Below are 26,532 nucleotides of genomic sequence, written 5' to 3'. Positions count from 1 at the left end.
TACAACTAAGGTGTGCCACTGGGCAGGTACTTATAGCAAAAGCAGATCCACAGTAACTAACAAGGCACAGATCGCTTCCTCAGCAGCCCAGGCTGCACGTGTCCTCCAAAAAGGAGCTGAAACGAGAGAAACACCAGTCTGGAACCTTTAGTGGTCTGGCCAAGAATCCATTTGGCGATACAATTTATGGAAGAAGAACTGCAGTTTACTAACAACATTCATTATGTTCTAAAACTGCCTTCTAGAACACATAATTTTAAGTTTCTCGCAAAACTGTAGTTTGCAATTAAAATAGTAGAGAAGGCAAAAAGGGGTTTTTTTGGCCATTCTCTCCATGCTGAAAGAGGAATAATTTCTCATTTTCATAAGGCACACTGAGAGTTAAGTACAAAGTAGACTTTGTGTACAACACGCAAGCTTGGTCAAAACTGACAGCATGTTTGCCCTTGTCTGAAGTGGTCAGAGAAGCACAAAAATCTATCAGTCAAATTACAGAGTAAGTAAGTGTAAGTCACTTATTTTGCATGTTCAACACTCCTGGAATCTGCAGTAAGAAAGTTACAATTAAACAAAAAGACTTCTGGTATACCTTCTATGTTATAAAAACAAATACAACTTCACCACATAGACATGCAAATCCATACTAAGGCTAATGAAGAACTGTTGCAGACAGATCTCCAGCACTGTGAATCACCTTTTTGGGGGTTTTTATTTTTCCAAGGACAAAAAGTACAATATCAATTTATTGTACTTATTTTAATCTTTATTATAAACAATTCCATCATTTTCAGAATGGGGTTGCTACATATTAGATAACAAAAACATCATCAAATGAATCAGTTTTATCTTTTACTAAATTAAATCAGAACTAGCAAAACAAGGTGGTTTTTTTTTAAGGATTTAGTCTATTGCAAGAAGAACAGCTTTACAAACAAGGAATTAAAGATACACATTTGATCATATATACATAAGCAGCTGATGAGACTCCAGACAGAAACATACAAGGAACTTCTTTGCACATAAATAGATTTTTAAAAGTATATTTCTTTCACATGTGTACAAAATTGTTTTGCTTTCTATTCTGAGAAAAGTTCTTGGAGACAAAGATTTCTAAGAGACAAAAGCCCACATAGGATGTGGGCTGTCATACACACAAGGATCTAATAATACAATTTACACAGCATTCTTATACAGTACTTGAGCTTCTTATATACATACTTACAAGACACTTTTGTACACGAGATGCCACCTTTGCAATTGAAATGGCATCTCCCCTGAAAGGCTGCATTAGTTCCAGTGTTTGTATAAAAGATAAAACAAGTTTCAAAAGGCAGCACCACTCTGCAGTCAAGGATCCACTGAGCTGCAGCTATAGTGAAGGCAGTGGGGTAATTACGCTGGCTTCAGTGTTTACATAGTCCAAGTGGGAAAGGTTGAGATGTGACCCTTGAAGTCTATACAATACCTTCCATAACGTGTGTCAGTGGCTAGAAATATAGATGTGACCAGATCCGTGGCTAAAGCCACGCACTTTTGCTCTTCATCTCTATGCTACTTAAGCCAAGAATTTGGTTGTTTTGGGGGGAGAAGTTTGGCTTTTATACGACCTTTTCAGTATGGTTATTTACCAATCGTGGGGCTGAGTTTAGCACACACAGGACCTGTGAAACTTTTCTTTAATGCATGCAGAAAGGGTGCACAGTGCAGCAATGACAGAGGACCCTGCTAAGCTTCTGCTGGACTGAGGAATGGTCGGAATCTGTGAGAATCAGGTGTCAACTTTGCCGTGAGATTAGGTCAGGTTTCCACTTTGTTTTAGGCACAACTGTCAGAAGAAGGACTGGGGTTTTGCTCCTTGATTCCCTTAATCACACTTTGTCCAACTAGGAAACAGTACACAGAGAATACTCAGAGCAGCCTGCAGGTGATGCCTTTTAAGACCTGACAGTGTCTAGATAAATGGTATCTGGACATCAGCCATACCAAACACACATATTACAGCTACACTGTGGGTTACACACAGCCATACTCATACCAAACTGTCTGCTGATCCCCTTGGGGGTCAGGAGACCCAGGAGTGCTGTTGGAACTACTTCCTCTCACGGGCTCTTCTACACCCCCAGAACTGCTTTCTAACACCTTACCCTGGCACTTGGTAAGAAGGGCATCACCCTGGCCTTGCCCTGGGGAAGTATTTTCCTCAGTGCTGGTGCAAACAGCTCTGGCAGGGGCCACTGTGGCCACATCCTCAGTACGAGGTGATGACCTGGGTTTGACTTTTGAGGGAGTATGGGATGCAGACGAGTAGTGCTGCCCATGGTTCACACGCTCTTGCTGCTGGACATTCAGACTGCTGGTGGATACAGTGGGTGAGGCAGAAAACTGATGGAAGGAGAGTGGCCTCTCATCTTTTGGTGGGACCAGGGAAAGACGCCTCGCATCGAGCTGCCGACAGCGGGAATCGACACCTTGCACGGAACCTGCCACCTTTGCAGACTGCGGCCTCTCTCTTAAAGGCGCCTGGGAGCTCGTTGGCACAGAAGCCCTGGCGCTCTGACAGACAGTGTCCTTGCCCCCATGCAGCTCTGCTCCTGACTTCTGAGGGCTCTCCTGCCTGTAGGCCTCTGGGCCAGCAGCCCTGAGGAGGTCTGCAGAGGCCAAGCTGAATGCCCTGCTCAGCGACGTACTCCTCCTGCTCACGGTTCCAGGCTGCTGAGGCTGTGCCGTCTGCCGCACCCCGCTGGCGGACTGGTGCTGTGGTGTGTGAGGAAGCTTAAGGGACCCTTGGGGGTTTGCCAGAGCATCAGATTCAACTTGTCTGAGGTTTGGCTTCGTGTAACTGTCAAGCTTAGCCGCTCTTCCTTCTTCACCAGCCATGACCATCTTCACAGTTGGAGCAACAAGACTAGTGGGCATCTTAGCAGCCTCCTTTCTGGACGGCTGAATCAGCAAGTTCCCAGTAGCTGAAGGCTCATTTGCTTTCCTGAAATAATCGCTGAGCAAGTCATCTCTGGGAGTGGAAGTGTCCTGGTGTGAGAAAAAATGCACGTCACATTAATGACAACACATTTTGAAGAATCATGCAGAACTCTGTATTCACAAAATCTTCCCTCTTAATTTAAGCTAAATGCAATCATAGATTTTACATAGTGGAAACAGAAGAGATGAATGTTTAAAATGGGTATAAATCCAACTCAAGGAATAATGTGCTTATCATAATTAGATTGTGACAGCCTTGTTTGCCAGGTTAATGGTCATAGTTTTTTAATAATTTTGGTTGCAACCTGGACAGCAGCTCTTTGCTTCCTTTCACATCAGCCACTGTCACTTTAACATCAATATCATATTGATGACATCTGCTGATGGCATCAGCAGATATCCATTATGTCTGTCATATTCCAGAATACAGTCCATCTGGATAACTCTCTAGTGCAACTTCAGGAATGTAACAGAACTCAATACCTTGGGGAGATGTGCTAGCACTACAAAAAAGTTTCATGTGTTCTCCATTGATTCCCTTTACCTCTCCCACTCAATATACTATGTACATTAAAATCTGCATGTATAATACAATGAAACGTACAAAAAATCATTACAAAAATTGTTTGCCTACAATGAACTTGTAAATTTCAAGTCAGACAATTAACCTGGCAGTAAAAGAAAATATACAATGAGTATTTAATGGTCCATGCAATCCAAAAATGGCGATGTTTGATCAGCTGCCATTGTACTATTAGTAAAAGGCATGCTCAGAACAGTTAAGGGACATGCTGTCATTACAAACAACATGCTGAACAAACTCAGGAAATTTACTTTACTCTTCTCTAGGGAGCATGTTTAAAGCTTATTATACTTATTTCACTAGTGTTCCAAACATTTCTTCCAGTCAAAAAACTAATTTTCCATAAGCAAACACCATCAATGGCAATAGTGCAGTGTGAAAATTTCTAAGCTCAACTAAATGTTAAAGTGTTAAGGTTATTTTTAACTTTATTTAAACAGCTGTTATGCACATTAACATTACAGAATGACAAATCCTCCCAAAACACGCATGTGTACGAACAAACGCTGCAAATACTTTATGAGCAATTAATGCAAGTGATCTGCCAGCCTTTAAAATAACAACTAGGAGTTACAGTATGCTTCTATAAGTATTAATATGCTAGCAAAAGCTGTGGTAAGTCAAGAGCTGTTGCCTTCATAAAAAGAACAATGGATACCCTGGGGATATAGAATGAAGCAGATCTCCTATTTCCCCTGCCTGTTCTGTGCCTCACGCTGTCGGGACATGAAACACTGAGCACCGATTCGAGTGACTGCGAATGTTCCTGATGAATGGAAGGACATGGGGAGTAGCAAGAGGGATACAGTGCATCAGCTTCTAACAGAAATTGGTGTAATGAAATCATTTCACTCTCATTTAAACTGCGCCGATGCTGAAAAGGAACAGGATGACAGAAAGAATGAAAATGGACATGGTCAGATAGTTACAGACACACAAAAGTAATAATTTTAAACACCTCTAAAAGCTAAGAATTGTACTTAGGGTAATGAGGGGGTAGGAGGCATATTTAAACACTATGAAAATTCAAGGACCAGAATTTACTGATGCCATGAAATGGCACAACTCTGCTGATTTCAATACTTTGACCAAGGCTTTCATAAACCAGAGATCTCTGTTCATTTACACTATCAATTAACTGCTTTTAAGATCCTAAAATAGTGTTCAAATAGTGCACTGCCTCACCATTGTACAGCATGTCTGAGCAATGAAAGACAAATGCCATCCTGAAAACAAACATTTAGTTCCTGAAAAAAGCACTTCAACGAGCAACATATTCTTGCAGTCATTGAACCAACAGGGCAGTATTAGTCAACACACAAACATGGTTCAAGTATCAAAAAATTCCTTCTGCAAGAAAAATAGTGTTTCTCAAACGCAGTGAAATTTTCAGATAATGAGACAGATTTAACAACTGCATATTTTGCACTTCAATTTAAAACTATTCTAGGCTTCATTCTTAATTATAGATTTAGCAGCTGAAAATTACACAGAAAACTTACCAGTTTATAAATAAAAATACCTGGAGCTAAGAACTGATGATATAAAACCTTGACCATAATTTGCTAGCAAAAAACTCCAGCAGTCCAATACATAAGTACTTGTAGTGAATTATCTGACTTGCCATAGCTGATAAACCAAAATAAATTAGCAGAGTGCTATATGAAAGCTAATTTTACCTTAGTTATTGAAACTGTCTCATTCATTTTGCAAGATTTCATAGTACTTGTGTATATGAACAAGGATTATCTTGTCTCTCTCTGTTTCCCTCATCCTCCTAAATCAGCTCTGAACAGTTTTTTGACATCTGAAATGGGCTAGCTAGCTCTATTTACTTACACTTGGTAGAGACAGCCTGTTGCTCTCTTCCAAGAACTCTTCCAAAGTTACCATCTCACTGCCAGGTGAGGCAGATCGCTGCCTGCCTGCATGAGACTGAGATGGATTGCTCTTCTGAGGTATATCACAGGACATCAAACCATTCCTTTGGGAGGAGGACTCATGCCTGCTGCCAGGGCTTAAGAAAGCAGCAACTGAGTGAAGGGAATATGTGTCTCGGAGCAATACTGGTGCCTCTCTGCTTGGCACCATATCTTCACTGCTGAGGCTCTCAGTTCTACCATGGATATGGTCTAAGGAACCTGAGGAGAAGCATAAATACCATTAATGACACTGCTCTGACATAATTTCAGTAGATTTCACACTCAGGTAGGTACTTTATCATCCAGGGCCATTTCCACACAGACAGGGTGGCATTTTTGCCTTCCTTTTTTCTTCTACAGAGCTCAAAGCAATCAGAGCTTTGAAAAATCAGGACTGCTAAATCTCTTACAGCACCATAAACAAGCACAACTACTTCACCAAAGAATAAAAATAGCACTGGGGGCTAATAAGCCTTATATTAGCAAGATAGTATTGGGGTGCCTCTTTGCAACCTGTGTGTCATTGCAAGATCTCCCAGTCTTGGCTGTGTGATCTGAGAGCTAGAACCCAACAGTGGAAAATGCAGAAAGCAGATTCTTCCACAGTGTCAGGATGCACAATTTGCAAAAGCAAATCTCCAGAGCACACTGATTCCATACACAAGCTGCGTGCGGAGTAAGAACCACACGCATCTGTTGTTGTGGAGAGTCTCAGAGCGGCCTGGTATTTCCCACAATACGATGCCAGTCAGACTGAAGCAAAACTCAACTGTCTGCCTTAAAAGCCACCCCTTGCCAGAATCAATCTTAGAAAAGCACTTCTTGCCAGCAGTTTTGATTCCCAAGACAGCCATGTCCAGATTGCATAATCACTACCATTTCAAAATACGTCTTCAAAATTAATTGCAAGGAAAATGGCATTTTACACACATTTTCACAGAATTTCATTTCCTGTTTGTCACATCTTAGCTGTAAAAGCTTTACCTTTCAAATTGAGAGGTGAACTACTGCTGGAAGCGTTCCTACTGCTCTCTAAACTGTTTGGCCTGGACACTGAAAAATACAAATCAAGCATTGAACAAACAGATCTTAAGTTCCTCTGATTCTCAAAGACTTGGCTACAGTCTCCCTTCTGAAAATAGGACCTGTGCAACTAAGTCACTTTGAAAACATCAACAACATAACACACACAGGAGCCAAAATCTGGACAGAGTAGAAAACATATTCATTTTTCAAGTTGTTTAGGATCCATCTTGTTTACCACATTTTTTGCACAAAGAAATATGTTCCAGGTTTTTACAGTAACTGTAAAGTAATGCAGAATCTGAAAAAGCTCAACAATAAGTTGCTGTCTCTTTTTCAGTTTTCTCTGGGAGGAGCTGCTAGGCAGCTTGCAAATCAGTCTTCTGCAATCTCCAAGCAGGCAGTGCTGCTGCTTCAACAGCATTCCCACTGTGCATCCACAAGCCCCTCATCAAATTTCTCTTACTGCTGATTCACTCCCTTAAGGAAGGAATCAAACACTCTCCAGAAAAATCAGCAACAAATCTGTAGGACTTGCATTAAAAGGTCTGTTAGTGGGGGAAGGCAACTTGCCTCAATGTCAGCATTGTTTTGAAAATTCATTTTGGCAAAACATCCATTAAAAGCTTCAAGGGAAAACCAGAAGCAGTTAGAATCCCATTCCCAAAATGGTGCTGCATTACTGCACCTCCTTCTGTAATATTAATGTAACTAAACCACTCCAGGACAGTTCATGTGGATGCAATGAAACAAGCCTTAATGCAGATGTTAAGAGCACTCACACATGCTACAAGCTTACCGTGCCGTCTGGTGCTGGCAAACTCGACCTCCGGGGACTGCTCACATAGATTATCTTCTGAATTACAGCCTGGAAAAGAACATAAAACTTAAAAGGCCAATTGAACACAGAAAGGTTAATCCTTCAGGTCAGCCTCCAATGCATTCTAGCAGTGTAGAAGACTGAGGTGATCAAGAGGGTTTTACAGACTCATCTTCTAAACACTGGGCAGAGAACCACTGAAGAACTGATACTCAAATGTGCTCTGTCAAGTTGACAACGTTACAAGAGTGAGTAAAACCTGGATCTCATAAATTAAACCATTCAGCAGAAAAAGCAGGACTGAAAATATTCGTGCTCTGGTTTTGTACTTGAATGCCACTAGCTGCCTTGCAGGAACTATGAAGCAGCCTGCCTGGCACTACCAGCTGGTGTATGAAATGCACCACACACCTTTTGGCCTGCTCTGGAGCCGGGAGATGGGGGTGGAAGTGTGCACGTGCATAGCTGAGGTTGAGTAAGTCCTGGGACCCATTTCCACACAGCCGGGTTTTGTCGCAGAGTCTGCTGAGATTTCAACATTATCATTGCTGCCTCCGTGATGGGAATTCCTTTTTTGCTTTAGCTCCATTAGCACTGGTGGGGAGAGAGGTAAATGAATAAGACTCAATGAAAAATAGCATCAGGGGATTTGTATTTATCTGCCCATACAAACATGACAAACAGGCACAAAGAAACCGCACAACAGAGGCGCTAGTTTGGCAAGCTTTTCCATAAACAGTGCAGCAGTGGATAGGAAATTTCTGCCACCAGCTTGTCAATCATGTGTGCTCTCTGTAAAGTGTGGGAGTGAAAAGGGCTGCTTAGTGCTGGTGGGAGGGTTGATATTATACATGCAACAATTACTGTGAAAGGAGGAAGAAAAGGAGCAAAGACATGAATCCAGAAAAGATAAGTGAGGTGTGAAATTCCAATAACATTATTCCTTGTAGGTGCATTTTATAAGAACTTACTTCAGTAATAAAATAGAATAGGGAAAGAGTGACAGTAGTCATGCTCTTACTCAAAGAAAAATAATGCTGATTTGAAAATTATCTATCATGATCCGTGCATAAGCTAACTGCTTTCAGGTTTGTATCTTCGCTGTGGGTAGGAGCTTAGTCTTTACAAGGTTGAAACTCTGCTCTTATGATGTCCTGGTGCAATGGTTTTTAAGAAGAGTTCCCGGGATCTTAGCAGGAGAATAACAAAATCTGTCTGCTAGAATATTACTTAGATTAAGAATCTGAAAAATTCTTTTCTACTGAGGAAGCATGTTAATTAATTTCTTGTAATGTCAATGTAATGCTTTAAGACACACATAGAACAAAATTGGAAGAATTTACTGCAGAAACACACTTAATGAGATGCAAAATTCTAGATTCTATATATTTTTATGGAATACTTGACTAAGTAACAGAACCTAAATGTTGAAAATGGAGCAGAGTGCAGCAGTCAAAATAAACAACTTGCAGAGACAATTGACAAACAGTTCAAAGCAGAGAGCAGCTGTGAAATTGTATTAGAGAGACAGACCAATGTGCTGTGATCTTAGGTGGCCCCTGGAAGCTGACTTCATTCGGGAACAATGTTTTCTCCCTAGGTCTCCATGGGCTCCACAGACTGGGCCAGCACTTGCTCCCAGAATTGAAACTTATGCCATGCCTGCAGGGGCAATTACTGGCTAAAGCTTCACAAGCAAATCTGTATTTCTAATTACACCTAACACCTTCCATAGATGCCAAAAATATTAATTGCCCAGGAGACTAACATTCTCCACAAATCCTCAAATGGGCAACAAAAACCAGTTTGTTCTGCCATAGTCCCTGGTTGTGCCACTGGGGACAATTCTAAGAGTGAGAAGGGAAATAAGATCTTTGGGCCTCTCTGCTGGGTCCCCGGCAGCAGACTGCCCATGATGCATCCAATTCTCTAACACAGGGGGACTGGACCTGCACATTCATTTCAGAAGCCACCAGGTCATGACTATTAGGCAACAACAATTCTGGGCAATGGATTAATGAAGGATATTCCCAGTCTTAAGAGAACAAATCTACATTCTTCTTCCAAAAAAATGTGTTGAAACTGAAGCAGAAGAAACTGAAACGTCAGCTCAATTCAAGATGAATTTTCTTAACTGGAAGTACAAAACCTTGCTAAATATAAATTTTGAATGCAAGCATCAAGACACTTGGCTGAGATAAATTTTTCCAGTAGCTTCCATTCTGTACTCAAAGCTAGACAATTAATAAGAAAAAGGTGTTAAAAAACCTGCTTTTTAAAATAATTTAGTAGCATAGACTATTGGAAAAACCTCTGGAGTTTGAGTTTTGGTTTTTTTTTTAGTAGGACTACCACACTGTAGAAAGCATAGCAACAGCAAATCAATTCAACACTTTAACTGGACACAATGCAAGTAACATGACTGCAAGAAAATATTGAAGCGAATAGCAACTTCACTTACTTACAACATGCACCACAGCCAATATACATACGCAAACTGTATGCCATGAGGTCCCCTAAAGTGTGCTGCATTGAAGAAATGATCCAGTGTGCAAGAGTGATTCATCTTCTACAGGAAAATTAAGTCCATGTTCACTAATCTTAGCTTGTATTTAGAGTACTGTATAGACATGCTGAGTGTTTCTATCAATGTGTGTGTTCTTTTCTTTTATGGCTTTTTATTTATTTTTTTTTTTTTTAATATTTGTCAGAAATAAATGAAGATAAATGCTACAGAGAAGGTGTTAGAAAACTCCCAGTTCCGGGAAAGAAAGAGTTTCATTAGGAGAGGATGGGATGTCGGAAGAAGACCAGAACCGGAGCCGATTAGAGAAAGACTGATGACTCGATGGAGATTTAGGAGACTTTTCTTTATCCTTGCTTTTGCTTCTCAAAAAGGCAATCTTTTTGCGCTGTGCAGCTAAATTGTTATCACCCAGGTATCCCAAAAAGAAGAAGAAAAAAAAAGTAAAAAAAAAAAGCCTTATAAATAAAATGTCTTAACACAGATTAAAGACTATACAACCAGTAAAAACAGAAAAGGCTAAACAATGATCAACACCTATAATGGAGTACTGATGAATGCATAGCTAAACATAGCTAATCTGAACTCAGATTAAGGCACAGATTAACACATACACACACTGTTTAAGCAAGTCCACTAAGAAATTATTGTTACATCATTCAAAATGTTTTTCCTTTATAAGATAAAATTAAATTGGTGTACATGTTACTCAGTGATAACACACTCAAACGTCCTACACGTCTTCTAGGCTTTAGTACTGGTGAGCCTCATCTCCACTAAGTGTGTTTCACATAACATCAAAATGAAGGAAGCCTCAGAGACTTTCTGTTGCCTCTGGCACTCTACAAGGGCCTTGTTCTGTGGCAACCCAAGCCCAACTTCCCATGCTGAACTTGGGATGCATGTTAAACACCTGGAATCATATGGATGATCTTATTACATAAAACATTTTCTTTTTACTTTATTGAATAAATGACCTCAAAGAATTACAATAGAGAAATCAAAACAAAACCTTCAGACAGACAGGTACTTGCAGTAATTTAAAACAAGAGTTCTTTTCTTAGCTGCTCCCCTTCTGTTTCCCACCTCCCACAGTTGGAAGACAGGAATTATTATTCGAGTATCAATTTCAAATCTGCTTATTGGAAAGTATTCCTAGAGTATAGCAATCTATATATAGAACCTGACAGAAACAATCTCAATAGAGTAAATAGAGCTTGGGACATATATATCACCTTTAATAAGGATGAAGAATATTTATTTTGAGGAACTTTCTTTTAAATTTCCCATAATTAGGAACACTTGATTTACTGCATAAACTAACTTAAGAGAAAATAATTCCATCTTCTTTGCACATGCCTTAGTGTTAAAAAAAGATAATTTCATCATTTTAAATAAAAAAATCCTAGATAAATTCTAAATCAAAACATAGTATTGTCCTCCAAAATCACCAGATTATGGTAAATCAGTTCTTTACAATAAAGGGGTTATTTGTTCTGCACGTGCACCACCTGCTGGCAGTGGCTGTCAGCCAGCTCGTACCCCTCAAAGAGCCTGAACCACACACTGTCTCATGATCCACCTTTTAACTGCTTTGCTGCAAAACCCCAGTGACTGAAGTATTAGAACCAACTTATTCAGTAACATGCAATACATCTGGGCAAACAGAAGCTGGAGGGAGAATTAGAAAGCAAACTAAACAAAACCAAACCCATTATCTTCTAGAGTTTATTAAAATTTCTAGTTTAGGGTACTAAAACTTTGATTGTGCTAAAAAAACCCCCAAACCAACCAAACAAAAAACCCCAAAAGAAAACAAAACAAAAAGACATAAAATATAATGTGATTGGACATTAACATATCCTATAGATTAAATCTTAAAAACAACAACAAAAAATTCAGCTCATGTATTTAGGCTGGGCATTCCTTACCTCTGTTTGAGGAACCCCCAGAGTTCTCTCTCTCTTCCACAGGGTTTGACGCTTGAGAGATATTATCCTGAGCTTCATGTTGATGCTTCAACTTCTGGGAGGCAGATGGAGAGTTTACTGTCTCTGGGGATTCAGAATACCATGTGGAGCTTTCTGCTGCTGGTTTCAACCGCTCTCTTGGAGTCTCCTTCTTTGGCTTGATTAATTTGACTAAGGCTCTGGCTCCAATCCAGGGGTTTTTCCTGATAAAGCAGGTTTTGTGAATGGAATTCAGAAAATGCTACAAGAAATACTCCCCAAAGAAGTTTACAGCTGTACTAAAGCCATCAAACCATCCTACATTCTTATTTGTTTACTGTCATGAATTGGTTCAAAAAATGCACCATGAATTTCACAGCACTTGAGATCCATTTCTCTACTGAAGTCAAAATTACTTTTACAGAAATATTTCTTCAGCATGAGAAATGTGAGAAAGACAACTGTTCCCTCTGCTAGAAATCTACACTACACATATGGACCACATAAGACATTCTTACAGTGTGAAAAACTCCTCTACAGGAACAGACTGAGGAGGAAAGAAATGAAAGCTGCTTTGAAGCATCTTTTGCTAAGGTTATCAGTCAGAACTATCTATGGTGGAATTAACTTGGCTCTTTTTTGTTGTTCTTAATGTAATTTTTAAGTCTCTTCTCTCCAACAGAATGGTTATCTCTTGCTCTGAAAGCTCCTAGTGCTGCTTAGTCGCCACACTGGGAGCAAAGTGGTTCTTTCCCAATTAAATTTGGGAGTTTCAGACTCTTGTATTAATACAGAGGGCCCCACATGAGGCCCTGTGCTCTACATTAACACAGCCTGCTGCTTCAGGGAATATCTTGCAGAGTGAGAGGGAAGAAACAAGTGGAGGTGACACCACCCTTACTTCAGATGAAGTTTCTGTTATCCTGTTATGGAAAGCCCTTTCCCACCCTCACTGACCTGTACAGAAGAACTGAATCCATGTGGAACTTACTTTTTTGGAGCAGGATCATAGAACTTGTACTGATCCATTATCTTCTCTTCAAGTTTTTCCTTATTTCTCCTTAAGGCATTCAATTTATCACTGTGAGGGAGGAAAAGCATATTCTGAATCGTCTGTGTGAAATTAAGCATAATCAAAAAACTGAAGACCGAAAGCCACCAAGAGAAGAAAGAGACTGAAACATCTTCCTATTCTGAACCTTCAGGATTCACAGTCTGTTTGGTGAGGGCAAATGCAAAAGCCTACCAACCATGCTGATGGGTGATTTTTGTGCAATAAAGCAGGAAAGGTGAAAGAACAACAGTAGATGGTGGTGCAAGATTACTAACTACTATCTCAGACAGAGTTTGTTTGGTGAATGTTAAGACTAACTATATTTTTTACTGATTATTTTGTTAACCTACACAGTGGAAGTTGGCAAATCTTATTTTCATTCAATCCTCCATCATACAACAGTCAGACACCAGGAAAAACAGATCAGAGTACATCTGAACTGTATTCAGCCTATTTCAGCAAACAATTTCTAACACTTCAACCATATAAGCCAGTAGTGCTATAAACTCCGTAACTCCCAAATCATCCTGATGTGCTTGAACTAAAATTCTTGGAATTAAGAACGTTTTTCTTCCTTCTTTCATACCTATAAGAGAAATTACTGCAGTGAAAACGGGATTCTCTATAAACACACAGTATCTTTAAATAGGGTATCTCACTTCAGTGTGTCAACCTGTGCATGAAGGGCACGGCAACAGATGTTGATGTCTGTATCCTTAAAAACAGCATTAAAGCAGGTATTTCTTGAAATGCAAATGAAAAAACCAAGAGGAGTATGAATATTTGCTATTTTTCAGGAACCTAAATATAAAATTACTCTCATAAGACTAAATTTTTGTTGCAACTTGGCTGTTTTCCAAAATTTTAAAACTCTTTTCCAACCTCTTCTTTGACAAGTAACACTGGGTTTAGCATTCTATCTTTTCTAACTGAATTTTTCACACAGGTTCATCTGTATTATTTGAAAAGAGCTGTGCCTGCCCAGATGTTTCATGAACAACTCTTTGCAGTAAGGCAATGTGAAAACATTTTGTGCTTTCTCCCATTACACTTATCTCCTACCAAACATCTCCTTTTCCAACAGATATCAAGCAGACCTATCATTTCACTCCCTGATTCTTCTAGTCCTGATAGATGATTTGTATTCTATGTCTAATTACTTTTTTAGGTTTCACAAGTCAAATCTCTTTTTTCTTACATGTACTGTTTCTGTTCTTCATGATACTGCTCCTTGCTCTCCATGTTCTGCTCCAATAACATCTGATTCTGCTGGCTCAGCATCTGAATCTGACTCAGGAGATGATGATTTTCCTCTTCCAGATTTCCCTTTAGACGGGACAGGAGCTGTTAAATAAAACAAATTAATCTCTCCTCTGCGTCTGGCTTCCCTGGAGTGCACCATAATCAAGGGAACACAATAGCATGGCAAATTAAGATACAACCCTATACACCTCAAGCTACATGGGGGTGGTGTTACATAGTATGACCTTCTATATACAGCACATCAAAAGCTTCACACAAGGAATGGCAGCCCTCTAACCCAAAGGCAGCAGTAGCTGGGTGTCTACAGCTACTCACCTCACAGTGGTTATTCAGCTTGGTCAGAGAGATATCCATGGATTGGTGCTGTTCTTTCAGCTCATCATAGCGAGCTTGCCAACGATTCAACTCCAGCTGAGAGTTGTTCAAGGAAGTTTTCAGCTCTTTAGTGTGTGAATGCAGCCCTTCATACTCTGCCTTTAGTTGGTTGTGCAAGAAGTTCACCCTAAACACGAAGAAGACAGCAGGCTTATGAAGGACATTTCACAGAAATTACTTCACATTCGAAGACCACACTATCAGTTTGCAGCTCTCACTAAATCAAGCATAGTTCCAACTCCTAAGGACATTTTTATTCTAAGTAGTTAATAAAATTTTATTAAGAGTAGTGGTAACATTATAAAAAGTTTTAAATCTACAAAAGAAGTGAAAGGAACATACATGAAAAATAAAACCACTTCAATATGTAAGAAACACACTACAAATTTCTAAGGCGCAATGTATTTAAGAGCATTTGGATATAAAGGCAGTTCTATTTGGCACAAATAAAACTCACATGTTGTTTTTTTTATCCTGATGCACGAAATATGAGCACTTAAGTGTCCTGAAGTGTGAAACACTGTAGTGTTGTAAGAAGATACTGTGAAATTCTTTTACACTTTTAAGTGAATCTAAAAAATGTCAACAAATCATGAAGGCATAACATTAAATAACTAGAAACAGATTAAGTTCTGTATCTGCTGACAGAAAATCCTGGCTCTCTGCCAGCCCTGCAATCAACATTATGCAACATCTTTGTACCTAAGAAAATGAATTAGGAACAGTAAGCTTGAGAAAACATCTGGAGAGTTCTGCACTGTTCTAAAGTACACTTGTACAGGTGTAGCTCAACTTAAAATGTGATTTTTAAATATGATTCAAGCTGACATTGCTTTAACTCGATGTGGTCTTGGCCCCTTACTTGTACCAAACAGATTCTCAAAACACCTTTGCAGCGTTAACAAGGCCACAGGGAGGTTTTTGGGTGTGGCTCTCAAAAGGGGCTCTGCTGTAAGTTAACAGCTAACCCCTGATCAAGAGTCTCTAAGACTGCTTTTAATAACAGGAATGGCAGTTTTCTGTGGGCAGCAGAAAATAACCAATGGTAACTCCTAGAGCTAAAATCATTTTGTGTAAAAACCATAAACCAGTGCTCCTCATGCGGGAAGGAAAAAAAAAAAACCAGTACAATTTGGGGGGTTGGGCATTTGTAGCTCTGCCTAAAGGTAAGTGCTTGGAAACAATTAATTGCAGAAAATGCTTGTGAACTGAACCAACCACGTGTGGAATCTTATTTTGTATGAACAAAGTTCCCAGGTCTGAAGCACCAAATAACAGTACCGGTTGACGATATTCACAAAGCTGACAATCTTTAACAAATTAAAATTACCAAATTAACAATACTAAAATAGAAAAAAAAGAACAGACACATTATATGAAGGTACTTCAGAGCCAAAGCAACACATCCGTGTTTTGCATAATTGACTTTTAATTGATATATATAACAATTTAGCAAAGGAACCATACCTGTCCAGTTCCTCCCTCAGCTTCTGATTTTCCCCAGTGGTTATTGCATTTGATCTTCTCTCTTGCTGCAAAACCTCTCTCTCAGTTTTTAAAACTAATTCCAACTCTTCCAGTTCTGATTTGTGCTTCGTTAAACTGTTGTATCTGCAAAAGGAAGAATAGCATACCCTCAGCTTTCATTTAAACATTTTTATTCCTCTGGGTTAATATTTTAATAGGCAATACCATAACGATCAGAAAGCATCTTTTTTTCCAGCTTTATTTATTTAATCCACATTTATGTGGTTAAACTTCTACCAAAGCTGAAGAATTAAACACTATGCATGAAAATTCAACTTAGTATACAAGTCAGCAGAGAAGACTTTAGGGGAAAATAAAGAAAAGTGGTTTTTTTTAAGAAAACTGGAACACGATTGCCAGAATCTTGCTTCATTTTCAGATTCTGGTCACTTAGTAAAAGCATGAAATTCTGCAAAATGAGTGGAAACCGTACCATTAAACCGGAATCCCAGTCACAATTATTTGACGGTAGCAAGAGTCCAAAACCTGGCTAGAAAGGAGCTCCCAAAAAGCAACAGGAAAGCAGCGCAATGAGCAAGAGTTCGTTAGGTAACCACCTAATGCATATCTGGTTATATGCATGGGTAAGAGCATCCAGCACATCTCCTAATCTCCTGCATATTCCAGACAGATGATGAGCTATCAATGAGTTGACAGCAAAACACCTTTAAGCAGAGGCTAACTCACCCGCTTGAGTTGCTCTATTTGCTCACTAGTAAAAAACCAAGAGCAAAGCCAGTGTTCACATCCCAGCTTCCACTATTATTTGGTTTATATAACTTGTGCAAAAAAAATTCAGGGCAAGGAGATGGGGAGAGAGAGAGGGTTGATGCCATGAGCTGTGTCTTTAATTTTGATCACTGGAATGCTAAAGTAACCGAGGTGTGGAAGAACTTCTCTGATATTTGGCACAGGCATGGATTAGGCAGGCTCAGCCTCCCTGAGGTGCTACACCACCTGCATTCAGAAAACACTGAGAAGAATGAGGTGGACTGAAATCACAAGGCAGCAAGCTGTTCCCAGATTTTTTTTTCTTCTGGCGGCCTCTGTCAAAATCTGTGCCCATACATACCAGCAGAGGCCACTGGGGCAGTCAATGTCAAAAGTCGTCAGTCAAAAGTTTTTTGGTCACTAATGAAAGGGTATTGCCCCAAAACGTCAGATACATCTGTGTCAATAACGGAGAAATATTCTTCCAAGCAATTTTAAAACAGAATCTAGGTGGAAGTTGCTTTGAAAGCTAAAGAGAACAAGCATCATCTTTGTGTGACTCTCATGCCAGCAGAGATGAATGCAGGGCACAGTTACTCTGCAGTCATGAAAACTTCAAAACAAAACCAAAACCAGCAGACAGCACCAAATACACTAACTCTTGCCAACTTGTTTTTCTTTCAGGCTACCATTCCATTCATCCCAGGGTCAAATTACAGCCTGTCCCAAATTCCAGTCCATTGAAGAGCCACACAGAAAAGTACCTGTCTCCCAGACAAAAGCTGCTTTATGCTATTCATTCCCAGTAACAGCAGTAGAGTTTAATTAACCTTATTTATTTGTTTTTTCCTCCATTCAGCTCTGAGACATTTCAAATTCAATGTCTGTACAACAAATGGAAGAACCTGAAAGCAGAGGAAGGTTTCACATCCAGCTCCAAGAAGCATTTCTGACAGATTGTCTGCCAATGCAGAGTCTGAGAAGACAAACTCCAGTCAGTCCTTTGGCAGAGACCATGGCTGTCTCTGCAGAAATTGTGCTGTAAATTCTTTTGCTGTCTCTGGATGATAGGGATACTCTGTTCATTTTTATGCAAGCCCTCTATGTTTTAGAGAGAGCTCCTTAGAGAGAAGCAGAATACTGGTCCGGTGTTACCAGCCAGGCCCAGCACCACAGGCTGCCACACTGAGCCTGAGGTAGACCACAGCTGCTCCCCTAGTTGTGAGGTGAAAGGTAAGAAAGAGGAGACTGTCTGCAAAAATGGAAATGACTGTTCATGTCTGGAGCCCTAATGAAATCCTCAGGCAAAATCTTCTCATAGTAGAGATTCAGCCTGGAGTCTACAATTGGAGCACAATCTGTGCAATCTGACAAAGCTCTACCACCAGGGACCAGGTTACCCTTCCTGTAGACTATTCAACACTCATGTTCATTTCACTTTTTAAAGCATCAGGCTCTTGGAAAGAAGGGTTTTAAAAAGACTTTCTTACACATGGATATAGAATCCATTTTGGCTCTGACACAACCCATTCCTAACACTGAACAAATGTAGTCCTCTTTATTCCTTTTGGCTTCTACTCTTTCTGTGTTTTTTGAGGAGAAATACTATGGGTAGGTATTTGTGACTGAGACAACTTTGAAAATGCTCAGCTATTGTAAAAGATGTGGCAAAGGAACCCAGAAAAATAATTACCAGGCAGCACTGGTAACATAATAATACAACTCCCAGCAATATGTAACCCTACACAGCAGGGATTCTTTTCCCAGCCTCTGGGCAGGATTAGAAGTCTCCAGACTAAGCCATGAAGAAATGCTCCAGATCTGTTAATCAACTGTAGCTACAGAGTTATTACCTTCCCTTAGCAACATGCAATATAGAAAGCAATTTTAAAAATGCAGGAAGAGGCCAGCTTCTGTGTTCAGTGAGATGGTCAGCCAGACATCTCAAAGTCAAAAAACTGTTATTAATGGTAAATAACCCTAATGTACTACCTCTCCTCTTCTTGCTAAGCCAAACCCACCCATCTGTGGTTTGCTGGGCTATGACAGACCATTTCACTGCCGTTACACACAACCCATAATTACATCTCCACTGCAGTGTTAATACTGTGCAGACAGAACCAAAAGAGGTTTAATGAAGTTTGCTCAGGTGTAGAAAATATTCTGTGGTTAGAATGCAGCAGAGTGAACTACACAAACCTTTGGGACTTCGGCTGTACATGCTGCTGGATGTGCACAAGCTAACTAAAATTGCTGTGGATTTTCCGAGACAATCTGCAGTCATAGGTTTGTGTGGAAGTGCCTTCCACAACAGATGAAATCCCGCCTTCAACAACAGAACTATGATTACAGTGCTGTCACCAGCTGAGGAAAACCAATCACCTTGGAGCTGTGACACGCAAAACCCATCTCCTAAGCACCACACAAGAAAATTCCTTGGCTGCACTGAGCTGCTCTGGGGAAAATTTAACAGGTGGTGCATTCTAGCTGAATTTGAAAGTGAAATATTCCATCTTAGCAGTTAAATACCTTAGTTAAAATGAAGAGGTGTAAGAAAACTTTTCTTATGCTACTCTTTCTCCCTTCTGCTCCCTCAGCAGCACATGATGGAGGGAGAACAAAACATGCACTAAAAAAAGTTGCTTGTGGCTTTTTTCCTGACAGCCAAATGGAGTCCTCGGACAAATCACCTTGATAAATACCTTTTAAGACTGATCTGCTGAAGAGGATACTACATGCTTAGAACTGCCAAACTCAACCTGTTCTGAGTATAGAGAAGGCCACCATCTGCTTCCCTGCAACACCTCTCACTAGGAGTCACATCTCAGAGAGTCCAAACTGTTAATCATTACAGTGGTGACCGAGCACTTATCTCTATAACCTCTTCTTTGAAAAACACTTTTTCCTTAGGCTAGAGCTGCTTAGTGTTTGGTACTGATCAAGCAAAGAAAAAACACAGCAAACTGCCTTAACACACTGCAGTGTAGTAATCTCAAGCAAAGCCTGAATCAATGAGAACTATTAATCAGTCTGAGAAAGACTTGGTAAGCGGGAACAGTGTCTGTGTAATCACTTACAGCTCATTTAGTCGTCAGCCAAGCAGCTGTCCTGTCACACAGCCTCAGTAGATATTTTAATCACAATAGTTTACTTCTGTACTTTATAAAAATCTACCACGCATTGTATTTGCAAGCTCCTTAGTCTTTGGGGAAGAAAAGTTTAGCACCAATTTTCAGTCCACCATCAAGGAACACCACTGAGTTGCTCTGAAGCCAACTCAAGATCTTGCACAGAAATGAAACCTAAATACAAATGTTTTGAGGAAAATCACTGAAAAATGTAAGAGAAGTTTGAGAGGTAGGCAGAGCAGCATTTCTGTAGTAGTACATTATGTATATTGTTCAATCCATGCACAATTGTCAGAAAATTACACTGACGAGAGACTTAACAGTTTACTGATTTCCTATTTCAACCGAAGGGGCTGAAGCAAAAGCTTTCAATTAGGAGAACTACAAGTAAATTAATAATACATCATTATCTCAGTTAGGTCAATATAGCTTCCTTCAGAGAGCCTCCTTTGATATGCCACAGATGCCATGAGGTTCAATGATTGAAATTTCTCAAGATACACGCTACTCACATATAGGTGACCTGCAGACTTTATGATTAAAATAGAGACTCCCCACAGTAGAACTGGAAAATGTTTTTAAGGCTGTACGTTGTTATTACACAAATCCTTAAATGTAGTAGAAGCATTTAAGCTACTTCTGACAAAGTATCCCTGAGATCTAAGCCCATGTTTGCTGAATATCACCAGAGTGACCTCTGTTCTGCCACCTTCAGAGATCTAAAATCTAGAGCTTTGGAAATATTTTCATCTAATATCCTAATGACAACAAGAATGACTAGGCACTTTTTCAGGGCAACAACTTTGTAATTTCTGTTTGTAACTGGAGACAATATTTAAGGCTAAAATTGTAACACAGGCACATTCTGGCTACACTATACACGAGCAGTGAGCCTACCTCTCACGCAGACCTTTGTGTTCCAGATCCAAGGTTTTGTGCAATGTTTTCAGGCAGCTGTGCTGATTTATTAGCCTTTCATATTCAGCAGACTGCCGTTCATGCAGTGAAGCAAGGTGTTCATGGTCCTGAAGCAATGACTCATACTCGGCTTTCAGCTGCTCCTTCTGTTTCAGTAGATTTTCATTCTCATTCTCCTTGGCTGTCTGCTGATTTTGGAGTAAAGCATTCTGGGCTGTCAGTGAAGCACTCTGGGAGCTGAGAGTTGAATTTTCTACCTAAAGTTTTTCAAGTAAAAAGTAAGTAGTACTTATTCACATCTACTGGTATATACCACAAACATTTTGTAGCAGCTTACGTCCATATAGAGTTAGTCAGGAATGCCTAACATTGCCTTGTCGACTGAAGACATCTATGTACAATTTGGCATCATTTTGGGATTACTGCTGGTAGTATGCACCACATAAAGCTATGCTATCGGTAGTATGAAAATTACCACAATAACCTCCAAACTGAAAAAACACTTTTACCAGAAGCTCTTCAGCCTGAAGACCAAGATGATCTGGAATACTCACAACTCAACTGCACCTCTGACAATCATGATCAAAGCCAAAAGTTACCCCGTATTTGTGTACAAGTAATGAAACTCAAGTTCACCCAAACTCAAAAACATTAACTGCACCATTGTGCATGTGGACAATACTCCTAAGGCTGTGTGTATGTGAGCAGTACTCCTAAAAAGTCTGGTTTCAGTAGAGAGATGGTGCATGGATTTTACATGTTGCTAATATAAATCAATTACAGATGGGAGATAATTAATGAGAACTCTCTGCATATGCACACTCATCTCTGAATATGCAAGAGGAAAAGCTTGAAAAGTCAAAATCACACAAGAAAAATAGAGCTAATCCAATGCTGTCCTTTGAAACTGGTCTCTTTCTCAAAGTAAGTTTATTTTTTTTTTAAGTCAAGTAATTTTTAAGAGTATCTTTTCCACTGGCAACTACAATATTCTGTCTCAAAGCCCAAAAATGTGATTGGAACTCATTGCTACAATGCCTATGGGGAGCTGACTAGTGTCCTCCTTCCATACTTCTGCCGAGCACAGCGTTAACACAAAGAAATCAAAATGCAAAGCTTTTTTTATTCCAGAAGTGTAGCTTCTGGAGTAACACATCTGGATAATTAATTCTCTCTAAATAACCACCTTCTTGCTGAATGTAGCTACCAGACATTAGCTACAGACCCAATTTTCCTTCTAGCTAAAAGAAATTCAGACCTCAAACTAAGCTCCACCTTCTGGGCCTCATCTTTCCATCATTAAATCAGCCTACCAACACAAATATTTCATTATTAGCTGTCATCTTCTCCACACTGCTGTAATCAAATCCAACCTCCTGGCACAGAGGCACAAGGATGTCCTGACCTGGAGTTTGGCTGTCTGTGTCTGCAGGGCAGTGTTATGTTCCTGAAGGAAGACATTTTGCTTCTGTAGTGTCAGAATCTGATTGTTGAAGGAGACATTCTGTGTTTCCAAATGCTTTAGCTGTTCCTTAAGCAGCTGCTTTTCGGTATGCAGGGCTGCATTCTGAAAGAGAGATGGCATTGAAGGGGTGACAGGAAGAAAAGAAACAGCTGTCCTGATCATCTGGAGTCCTATCAAAGATGAGAACCAGTTAGTGATCATTCTGCAACAAAGTCATAAAAAACTTCTTTGCAGCATTAAATGAAGGTAGGACAGATGTTACATACAGGATTAAACCCTGAAAAGATGGGACAAGATGGACACAAGACCCATGAAGCACTCAAGTCCCATGCCATCCTAAGAGACACCCAAGGAATCCAGTAGACTTGGGTGCTCCAGAAAACCTATTGGAGTCCTTTAAGCGCAGAAGTCCAGTTTCCACCAACCCACTCAAGAACACAAGAGAAGTCTATGAGCTAAGAGGAAACAGGAGAAGGCTTACATTCCTTTCCAGTTCAATGGCCCTGTCCTTCAGTTTCAGCAGCTCCGTGGTAGCCTCTTGGTGCGCCGTTTCCAACTTCTCATTCATTTGCTGGTTGGGAATGAACTTCTCTGCTGAATTCCTCAGTGATTTCTGAGCATACTGCCCATCTTGCTGAGTCTCCTTAAGTGCATCAAAGTCCTTTTTCACCTACATGGTCAACAAACAACAACCTTCAACACTGAGGGAACTGGAATAAAGCATTGATGATGATGGGTCACTCCTCTCTTGCACTGTAAAGACTTTCAGAGATTCAATAACCATTACCCCACTTCACAGACAGGGAAGCTGAGACAGGTGAAAGAATCCACATCTCTTGGCCTCCAGTCAGGTGCCTTTAGACTCAAGCTGAGTATCACCTAACAAACGGGCTGGTTTTAGGTGAGATGTTTCAACTGCAGTCTTCCTCAGCCTGCGTTTCCACTAAACAAGGCAGAAAAACACAGCCACGCCAAAGAAAAAAACATGGGGAAACAGATGTATAAAGAGGAATTATCCAAGAAAACCCCTCCTAATGTGCCACTAGCGCAAAAAAATTTTTAATGAATTTTGTGTCATTACATAAAAAGGGGAAAAAAAAGGCAGTCCAGTGAAAAAGGTTTCTTGGGAAGGATGTGCATAGGGAGAGGAGGAGAGAAGAGCCAAGCTGTTCTTGCCAAAATTAAAAAAAAAAAAAAAAAAATCAATCCCCAAACATGTGAATGTGCAGAACTGCAATGTGAAAAATTAAAATTCACTTAAGCTCTTACCATATTTAGATCATTCTGTAACTGCTGGTTCAAGTTCAGAAAGTCTTTCACTTGAGCTTCCAGCATTGAAATCTTTTCCTCTTTCACTGCTAGAGTTGATATTAGTGCTGATTCAGTTTTGCTTTCCAGAACCTTGTATTTTCTGAAAAATATGATAATAGCTCTCCAATGTCTGCCACAAGGATATGAGCCATCATCTAAATGGCAGACTTCACCTTCACCCGTTCCCAATCTCACTACATGTTAAATTATACATGCTTGCTCCTTCAGGAAAATTATTTCCTATACTGGTCCAGATTGCTACTGATAGCTGGGGAATTCACTTATGGAAGATCAAATCAATTTTAATAGAGGTTAACACCAGCACAGTTCTACAGAAATATCAGAAAGCTTAACTTGAAAGAAAATAAGTTTCTCTCTTTTCCCCATAATTACACTAAAGAAAACTCTTCTTATGGCTTTTTACGTTCTTGACAAGGAGGAAGTTCCACAGTTTAAAGACTCCTGCCAGACAGGTATGTTTGTCTAAGTAGGTCATACCAAGAAGCACAGGTTGAGGGGATTTTCTGTGTTCATTATTATAGGACTTACAAAGAAATTCCTTGCCATTAGATATTTCTTGGGCAACATCTATGTTTATTGGATCACCAATTATATGAAGTAATGACAGACACTGTTTAATAGCCACTATTCTTACTTGTTAAAGAGAAATACACATTGAAATAGCTTCCCAGCTTCTCTGGTGGGGAGTAGTACATAGGAACTGTAGTAACACTGCTAGTATTGAGAGAGAAATGGCATTTCTTTCTTCCTCCCACGAAAATGTCTTACAAAACTTATAGCATGCTGCCAAGCTTGCCTCAGAAAAATATGGTTTATGTCCAAAACTGTTAAGGGTGATGGCAAGGAGACACATGGGAACCAAAAAGAAAGGCAAAGGGCTTCAGTTAGGCTAAGTCAAAAGAATGACTAGAAGAGCTCAGTTTGCTTACGTGTCATCATTGCCATTATCATCCTCCAGCAGTAGCTCTTTGCTCAACCCCATCTTCTCCAGTTCCTGGCTCAGTTTGTCCAGCTCACTAGACAACTTTTGACTCCTCAGCTTCTCCAGGACCAAATCCTGAAACAGCATTAACATGATTAGTTGCTGTGCAAAGGGTGGTGGTAATTATTCAGCACTATACATATTTTTTAAGAGTACTCAAAAAATTCATTGGATAAAATCCTAGTTTCAAGTAGGTCAGCTAAAACTCTTCATCAGTGACAGCTGAGTGCAGAATTAAACGGATTGGTTTTATTTATAGGTCACTTGAAATTAATCTGCAGAATGCTTCTTTTGGCCTTTGTCTCACTCACTGTACTGAACTACTTCTGCCAACACTGGCTTTGTGCCTGCCTGCTGAAGGAAGGAATGTGTGAGCCGGGAGACACCACCCCATCTCTGTGCCACACAGGGATGTGTGCAGGGCAGGGGACACCAGCAGAGGGAGTTCCCACCTCTCAGCTAGGACAAAAAGCCCTGCCAGCACTGGCACACACGCAGAGGACAAACAGGACTTCAGTATGAAAGCCTCCTGAGGTATAATGGCCATGATGTTATTACCAAGGGACTTGGCAACAGGGTCGATAGTGAATAATGCACTGAGTTTCTGACATATGGTAAATTACTGCCCGAATTTTCAAAAGTGTAACTACATTGTAGCATAAGAGACAGGACAGCTCTGGACACGGGAGCTTGGTCAGTTATTCTGGTGTCTGCTGAGGCAGCCTGGTTTCATTTAGGCTCCTTTGGGAAGAAACTAAAGCAGAACCCAGCAAGGAAGTCACATAAGGAGAAGACTTGGGGGCACTGTACCAGAAGGTATATTGGGACAATGCTCTGCTGTTATGCCAGTAAAGTGGTCTGTGTGGAAATGGCCTGTAGTGATATAGTGCCAGCCTGCATTTCTACAAAGGACAAACTATTTTTGGTGCATAGCTAAGCCTGAAGAACCCCACCATTCAAAACTCTCTGAAAAACAAATTCACCATGGAGAGCTATATTGCTTGTGTTTCTGCTAAAAGTTTTTTTAAACAACACAAAGAAAGAACAAAAAAGCTATGGAAGAACTTGAAATAAATAAAAAAAAATCCTCAATATCAAACAGAAGCAAGAATAAAATTTTATCAAAATACTTTGTTAAACTGTAGGCATTTAATAGTCCTCTGACATCACAAATTTAGCCAAGAATTCATTCGCATGGCAAGGTAAAAACCACATGGTTAAAGTCAGTGCCAGTCCAGTGATCTGTAAAGGGATCCCTTCAACATCCGTGAACTCCTTCAGCAGGATCTGTAACTAAAGAAAGTAACAGCAGGAGAGTAACTAAGGAAAAGAAGATGGGATACTGTATGGGTCTGCACCACTGGAAATCTGCAAAAGTCTGAGGATGGAAAGATTATAATGATCATTCTCAGAAATTATATTGTTTTATTAATTTTTAAGGAAAGTTGGACAGAAACATAACTTGGGACTGAGTCAAGTGTTTCTGATGGACTTTATTTCTCCTCCTCGAAATTACACTAATGCTTAAAAAACTGAAATAAAACTAAACCTTGAAGTAAGTGATTGCTTACTGTATTAATCTTGTTAAATTTAGCTATTTCACTGAGCTACTGCAGCACAACCCTTTTTCCTTTTAATGCTCCTTCACAGGAAATCCTGTTTCTGGCAGGACAGCAGCCAGGACAGGCAATGAGAGCAAGTTCTGAACCTGCTGACAGGGCACTTATAAGAGTGTCAGGTTCTAGCACACACATCCTCAGATTGCCAATGTCCTAATGCTCGGTGCAGGAGAGATCACTGCTGCTTATCATGCTCTCACTCAGCAGGGAAGCACTTGGGGAAAGATGCTAGAAGATAGCTGTAAAGAAAAATCTTGGTGCAGATGGTTTAGGTTTAGGTTTTGTGGTGGTTGGTCATTTGGGATGCTTTTGTCTCTTTCAGAACAGGATTATCAATGTGTCCTGAGCAAGTGCTAGA

At 40.0% G+C, this 26,532-nt stretch overlaps 1 protein-coding gene across 3 annotated transcripts in view; it reads right to left on the bottom strand.

Annotated features, from left to right (window-relative positions):
- Positions 1–387: 387 nt before the first annotated feature.
- Positions 388–26,532, bottom strand: part of CCDC88C (coiled-coil domain containing 88C) — a 96,433-nt gene continuing 70,288 nt past the window's right edge. Inside the window, exons 16-31 of one of the 3 annotated variants that reach the window (XM_040066173.2) lie at positions 24,503–24,630; positions 23,511–23,652; positions 22,723–22,911; positions 22,182–22,343; positions 20,756–21,033; positions 15,960–16,103; positions 14,433–14,619; positions 14,053–14,198; positions 12,792–12,881; positions 11,783–12,024; positions 7,739–7,921; positions 7,307–7,375; positions 6,469–6,537; positions 5,402–5,703; positions 4,221–4,436; positions 391–3,027 (exon numbers count right to left, since the gene is read on the bottom strand). In XM_040066173.2, coding sequence (XP_039922107.1) covers positions 2,014–3,027; positions 4,221–4,436; positions 5,402–5,703; positions 6,469–6,537; positions 7,307–7,375; positions 7,739–7,921; positions 11,783–12,024; positions 12,792–12,881; positions 14,053–14,198; positions 14,433–14,619; positions 15,960–16,103; positions 20,756–21,033; positions 22,182–22,343; positions 22,723–22,911; positions 23,511–23,652; positions 24,503–24,630 — 3,561 coding nt within the window. In that variant the 3' untranslated portion in view covers positions 391–2,013. Of the gene's footprint in view, positions 3,028–4,220; positions 4,437–5,401; positions 5,704–6,468; positions 6,538–7,306; positions 7,376–7,738; positions 7,922–11,782; positions 12,025–12,791; positions 12,882–14,052; positions 14,199–14,432; positions 14,620–15,959; positions 16,104–20,755; positions 21,034–22,181; positions 22,344–22,722; positions 22,912–23,510; positions 23,653–24,502; positions 24,631–26,532 lie in introns of all 3 variants that reach the window. The other 2 variants (XM_040066174.2, XM_040066175.2) reach the window with 2 other exon arrangements.

The sequence above is a fragment of the Hirundo rustica genome, chromosome 6, assembly GCF_015227805.2.
Source record: "Hirundo rustica isolate bHirRus1 chromosome 6, bHirRus1.pri.v3, whole genome shotgun sequence".
NCBI lineage: Eukaryota > Metazoa > Chordata > Aves > Passeriformes > Hirundinidae > Hirundo > Hirundo rustica.
The sequence above is the reverse complement of the archived record's forward strand: the minus strand, read 5'-3'. Positions and strand labels throughout refer to the sequence as shown.